This window comes from Myotis davidii, unplaced genomic scaffold (genome assembly GCF_000327345.1).
Source record: "Myotis davidii unplaced genomic scaffold, ASM32734v1 scaffold415, whole genome shotgun sequence".
Lineage (NCBI taxonomy): Eukaryota > Metazoa > Chordata > Mammalia > Chiroptera > Vespertilionidae > Myotis > Myotis davidii.
The window spans coordinates 2,434,849-2,441,290 of NW_006287951.1; the positions used below are offsets into that span (position 1 = coordinate 2,434,849).

The 6,442-nt window shown below is 50.6% G+C and overlaps 1 protein-coding gene across 1 annotated transcript in view; it reads right to left on the reverse strand.

Moving 5' to 3' along the window:
* KY (kyphoscoliosis peptidase) overlaps window positions 1-6,442 on the reverse strand; it is a 57,652-nt gene that overhangs the window by 46,389 nt on the left and 4,821 nt on the right. The window contains exon 3 of the mRNA XM_015561358.1: window positions 5,398-5,435. Coding sequence (XP_015416844.1) covers window positions 5,398-5,435 — 38 coding nt within the window. The remainder of the gene's footprint in view (window positions 1-5,397; window positions 5,436-6,442) is intronic.

A 6,442-nucleotide genomic window follows, 5' to 3' on the forward strand; every position in this document is an offset into this window, starting at 1 on the left:
GTGTATATATATGCGTGTGTATATTTATTTTTAAGATAAAGTTGTGATCACACCATATACAGTTTGGTATCATGACTTTTTTCACCCAACATGTGTAATGAATAGTTTATAAAAAACTATTCAAAACCCAATTTAAAAGGCTGCTTTTAAATCACCCGTTACATCCATGTGCCAAAATCCACTTTTTTCCATTTGCTTGCTGTTAGGTATTATTTTGTTCTGCATTTTCCATTTTTATAAGCAATGTGATGATACACATCTGTGTGTTTATAGCTTTGACTACATATCTGGTTATTTCTTTAGAGTAGATTCCAGGAAGTGAACTTTCTGAGTCCAAGGTTATACGGCTTGATATATATATAGGTATCTACATGTCTCTATATATCTCTAGGTGTCTCTATATGTCTCTATATATCTCTATGTGTCTCTATATGTCTCTATATATCTCTATGTGTCTCCCTATATTTCTGTCTATCTATGGTCAAGTAACTGTCTGGAAAGATTGTGCCTATTTACAGTCTCACTAGCTGTATATGTCACCTCCCCATATGCCATCACAAGCATTGAATACTATTGTCACATAAACGTTTGCCAAAATATAAGTTATATGGCAGCTCTTTCAAATTTTTTAAAATCTCTACTGAGATTGGACAATATATTTTTTTACCTAAATTTATGTGTTCACGCAGGCGCACATGTGCAGTGATTTTTTTTGCATTCATATTCTTAGTTCTATTTCCTACTGGAATGTCACAAACACTTAAATGTTAGTTTGAAAAAAGATTACTCTTCCAAACTATTTCGGACCATGTTAAGCTTTTTGCGGGCCAGGTCATGGTCTCCCTCAATCCTATCCTCCCCATTTATTCTCCCCTACACACATGGTGCCTTCTATGTGTGTTGCTTAATTAACGTTTGAGTCAAATTGGACAGAATGAATGCTCCCAGCCAGCAAGACGTCTCCCTTTAGCCTGGAGGTGTAACAGCCTTCAGCCTTCTGCAGATTTGGAGCGGTTGCTCTTCTGCGTCTTTCTCTCGGGCCTTCGGGGAGTGGAGGAGTCGGAGGTTAAATGAGGACAAGCGGCAATAACGGCACCTTCCCCCTCTGCTGACAGAACCATCTGGAGCACGAATTTGGGGAGAGCTTGGTTCTGACAGCGCTGCTCAGCCCCATGAAGCCACCCCTCACCCCACCCCAATCAGGAGCCATAAGCTGTGACTTTTCTGTTAAACACAATTTCCCTTCTCAACCTTCCCATATGTCTCTCCCCATTCAGCCCGTCAGCCACTCCCTGTCCCTGTTCCAGTGTTTCTGCCCATGATGCTTTCATCGACTTTCTCCACTTTTCTGTCCCTAGCTTACTTCACCCCCCTCCTCTTGCATTTAATGATGTGCACATGTGGGCAGCACGACATTCCAAATTCCAGGTAGTTTGAATTTTGGAGTCTTTATACTTGATGGCCTTTTCCTGTGGATGGAGATGATGAAAATCAATTTGTCTCTCACCACCACTTCCAAAATATCTCCGGCCATGCCAAGAGAGGTATCCAGTGGCACATGAAAGCCCATGGAGAGATTACCTCTTTAGCTTCGCCAAGTGTTTATTGCAGCCATTGAAGTGCCCCTTGCATATTTCTCGATCCGCAGCTCGCTCTCTCATGCAAACAAGGAGTCCTCACACCTCAGGCATGCTCCAGACCTCCTTCCCTGGCTGTCGCTTACTCCTGTATAGAATTCTGCAATTTCATGCCCATGAACTCACCTAGCCCTTGACATGGCCCAAGTCTGGGCTGATGCCTCTATGCCCATTTTATTGACAAAGAAACAGAGGGTTAAGAAACCTATTCACACAGTTTTCCCAGTGAGTCAACACTGGCTCCCAGATGGGCCCAGTCCTGGCACCAAGCTTAATACACTTGCCGTTCTGCATGTTTTAGTGAAAGGGGCACAGATGTCTTTTCCAGGAGCAGGCTGAGATGGGGGTGGGCCACTTGCAGGGCCCAGGGCAGTGCTCTGGGTGACACATGTCCTTGGGGAGAGAGCCCTCACACTGGGTGGTGGGAGGTTGTCTAATGAGATGGTAAGGAGGGGCACAGAAAATGGCTTTGGAGTGTCTGAACCAAAACACGAATGAAGTCAGAACAGCCTTTCTGATCATTACTGTAGACCCCCGGGAACTGTCCCCCGCGGGCTGGTGCCCACGTGCCCTGAGCAGGACAGGCCTGATGGCCGGGATCCCAGGGGGCACAGGGAGACAGTTTTTCGTGTCTGGGCAGACTCCAGCCTTGCCTGCTCCTGGGGCAGGGCCTCTAATAGGAGCCATGGGTATTTTTAGTCTCACGTGTGCAGGCACAGGACACGGCGAGCTGAACGGGAACAGCTAATAAGCCACGGTGCGCAGGAGGTTGGGAGGGATGAGATGAGGGGAGGGCAGGGAGCCTGGTGGAAACTTTTGCACATGCCTTGTTTGCAGAGAACTCTCTTTCCATAATTCAGAGAGAAAGATTGAGGTCAGGGTGATTAGCACAGCCCCAGTTAGAGAAACCTGAAAGTAGAGCGTGCTCACCTCCCCTGGCCTGCGGGTCCCGGCTCTGCCCTCCGGGTGAGGAGGTTGGGCAGGAGGGATGTTCAGCTTTGGGGCTTGGATACAAGGCTTCTGGGATGGGTAGGGGGGTGGTCCTTCTAAAGGGCCTGATTCAAAGCTGCTTTGTGATGTGATCCTCGCAGCCTCAGGGGATAGTTGAGCTGTATCAACTATTACCCTGATATCACAGGTGAGGAAATGGAGGTTCAGAGAGGTGCACAGGAAGTGGCAGAGCTGGGATTCAAACTTCAGGCCCCGGATCAAGGTTGACCATTGTTTTCCAAGACATTCCACTTTCTTCCAAATGATGCTCCGTCATGTCCAAGACTCATTCATTTGTTTACCCACAAATATTTTTTTCTGTGATAACTCGGTGTCAGGGACTCTGTCACTGAAATGAGGCAGTGAGGACAACACCATTGCTGGTCTCAATAGCTCCGAACTTAGTGAGGGCCACACAGAAGTGACTCCCAGCTGGACCTGAGGGAGGCCAGTGTGAAGTGTGCCCTGTGGGACAGGCAAACTGGGAATTGCAATTAGCAGGTTTCCAGCCTTTGATGTCGAGGACAGTCAAAACTCTGCTAAGACAGTCCCCCTTCTGGGTAGCATCTTCTGAGGGTGAGACTAGGGCAATGGCCAGGGAGGGACAAGTGTGCCCTCAGCACTTTCTCCAAGGCTGCTGTGAGCATTGTGATGCTTGAAGCCTGGGCAGGGCTCACTGAGTGAGGGCGTGGCAAAGCTGGAATGCAGATAGGAGTACCAGAATCAGGGTCCTGTCCCTGCTGCCGTCAGTCACTCTCTCCCACATCCTTATGGTTTGAGAGAAGATGATAGAGTGAAAATATCGGTTGGAGATGTAAGCACTGAAGTGAGTTCCTTGCACCTACCTGCCTCAGCCAAAACCCAACCATGGCATGTGCCTCTGCCCATCTGTTTTTCCATCCACCAATCTACCCTTTCACATATGTCCAGCCCACCATCCACACTCTCATCCACTCATCTCACTTAGCCATTTGTTCACTCATCTCTCCTTCTCTACCTGGATATCACTCCTCAATCCATCTACCACCCCATCTGTCTATCCCTTCCACCTAACATGTTCCATCCATCCACTCATTCATCTATTCATCCATTCATCTCCCATCCCCATCAGTTACCAATTCTTTTAGTCCACCTGGAACCAGACACTGTGATCCAGGCCTTTGTCTGGTGTTGTGGAGATGAATGAGTCTCTCTCTTGAAGTCAACCTAGAAAACAGATCACTAAGAAGGAAATCGGAGAATCAAAGCGGGTCCTGAGCAGAGCAAGAGAAAGAATACAGATGAAGAAGAAGAGAGGCGGCTGAAGGAGGATCACATACTTAGACTCTTCTTCTGGGAAAGACACAATAGAGAGAAAGAATGAAAGAATGAACAAAAGAAAGAAAGAGAGAAAGGAAGAAAGAAAATGTATTGGGTACCCACTCTATGCTGAACCATGTGTTAGGTGCTTTTCCTCGTCTTGCTTAATTATCCCAACACCTTTTAGGTAGTTAACTGCAGTGTCAAGATCAGGCACTGGGGCTCAGATAAGGCACCTACTTAACATGAATAAACATGTTAAGTAGGTGCCTTAACATGTTTAAGGCACCTACTTAACATGCTTAAGGCTCCTACCCTAGGCTGAACATGCTTGCTAATGCAGAGCATCAGAATGAGAGCTTGACGTTAACAGGTCCGGGACAATTGAAAAGCATGCTATTGTCTGTTAGCTTCTGGACTGTGTTGCCTGAAGGTGTGTGTGGACAGGAACTGTGGTAGATTGGCTCCTGGGGTGCCCAGTGTGAAGGAGATTGTGGGGGTATGCACAGCTATTGAAGTTTGATGCCAGGTCATATCTGTTTGACATGGGATTGGAGTACCAGATCCAGGGTTCTCCTGGGAGATTCCTGGCCCTGGACTCTCCCTGCCAGGATGCACCAGGCACCTTCAGGCCAGGTCTGCAGGCACTCGCACAGTCAGGCCAAAGACCAGCTTTGTTTTGCTTTCCTGCTCCAAGATTTCCTTCTGGGGGTGGAGGGCTTGGGACGACCCAGTGGAGCCCCAAGAGAAGCTCAGCGTCCCTTCCCACCTGTAAGGGCTTCAGCGGTGTCTCCCTGAGCCCCAGCCCCGGGCCCCTCTGGCCCCTGGGATGTGCAGTTTTCTGCTGACACCTCATTCTTGGCACTTGCTGGATTCACACCCAGTTCTCACTGTTCGATGCCATCAAATTGTTCCCGACTGTTGTGACGAATCTCTAAGGACCACTGATGGACAGCCTGTTTCAAAGTGGAATGTTCCCAAATGGTTAGCTAGGTGGCCAAGCCACCAAGGGCTCTGGTGACAACTCAGGGTGAGAGGCTTGGCTGGGGTGAGGTAGCCCTGCAGTTTACCCAACAGATGTCTTCTAGCAGCTGCAGAGCATGTGGGTGGGGGGTATGATGGGGGCTGGGCGAGGGTGCTGTATTAATTAGAGATTCTGGAATTACATAGGTCTCCTTCACTTGAGCCTGCTGCTTCCTACACACTTGTGGGTCTCCTGTTCTCTGAAGTCAGTCTGTCTGCCACTAAGAAACTATTTGCTCTGCCTTTGCCTGCTCTGGAGAGTCGAGTTTGGGGGAATTGGAATTCGAGTGCCCAGTTATTGGTGCGGACCCAGTGGATCAGCACGAGCACGCAGGGCCCAGAGTGGCCGTGAAGTGGGTGTGTGGGAGGAGAGTGGCTGTTCTGGGCCTGCGTTACCTCAGCCGTCCTTCCCCCCCAGCTCTCCCCTCGGCATGGCCCGGCCACCCACCTGCCAGCTCAGCTGTCTCCTTGCTCACCATGTAATCCCTGCCAGGAAAAGAGGGGAAACATGAGCCGGGCCTCTCCCACTGCATCCTGCCCTCCTGTCCTCCCTCCCACCAGGAGGGACACCGGGAGGGGGCTGGGGACAGGGAAGGACAGGGCCCAGGCTCAGGGGGCCTCCTGGATGCACCACAAGAGAAAAGCGTTCCCCCTGGAGCCCATGTGCCTGCGTGCACACAGGGACTGTTCTGGTCTTCTCTGGCGGCAGGGCGTCCACTAGGCCCCTTCAGACCAGCAGGGCCTCTCCTGCCTCCCATGGGCTATGCCTTGCCCTTCGTGTCCCTGGGCCCGGTGTGGACCCTGGAGTGGGGTGTTTTTATTTTCATCCTAAAAAGGTCACCGAGGAATGAGGGAGCTCAATTCCAGCGCTGCCAGGCATGTTAGAGCCTCAGTCTCCTCTTGTATAATCCAGTGGCAGCCATGCCCACTGCCTGGGGTGGCAACAGAGTGAGGTGGTGTGGAGTGTGACACAGCACATGTCGGCACGTGGTCGAGGCTGCTCATCTGGCACTGCCTGAGCCTGGGACACAGCCACAGAGCTCACTGCTGGGGGCGCCCTGGTACACTGCGAGGAGGAGCAAGGGTAGAAGCTGCCCCAGTGGCCACCTTACTGTGGCCCATGTACCTGAGTCTGCCTGTGAGAGCTGTGCTGCCTGGACCTGCCCTGCCTCTGTGTTCCATACAGCTGCTTGCTACCTGCTCCTTTAAGGCAATGTCATGATGTGCACCTGTGTAACAAGACCACTGGTGCCGTGGGACCTTGGGGGAGTCATGTCACTTCTCTGGGCCTTGGTTTTCTCATCTGAACAATGGATATGCTGATTCCTGCCTGGTGCAGCTGTTCTGGATGTGTCAGCTGGCCCCCTGCATGACACACAGTAAGTCAGGGTCCTGTGACATCTGTCCCCTCTCCCCCATCCAGGGCAGAGGTTTTCCTCAGGCTGCCATGGGGTCTGCTCCAGGGAAAAGGGAGGGAATTGGCGGGGGGGCGG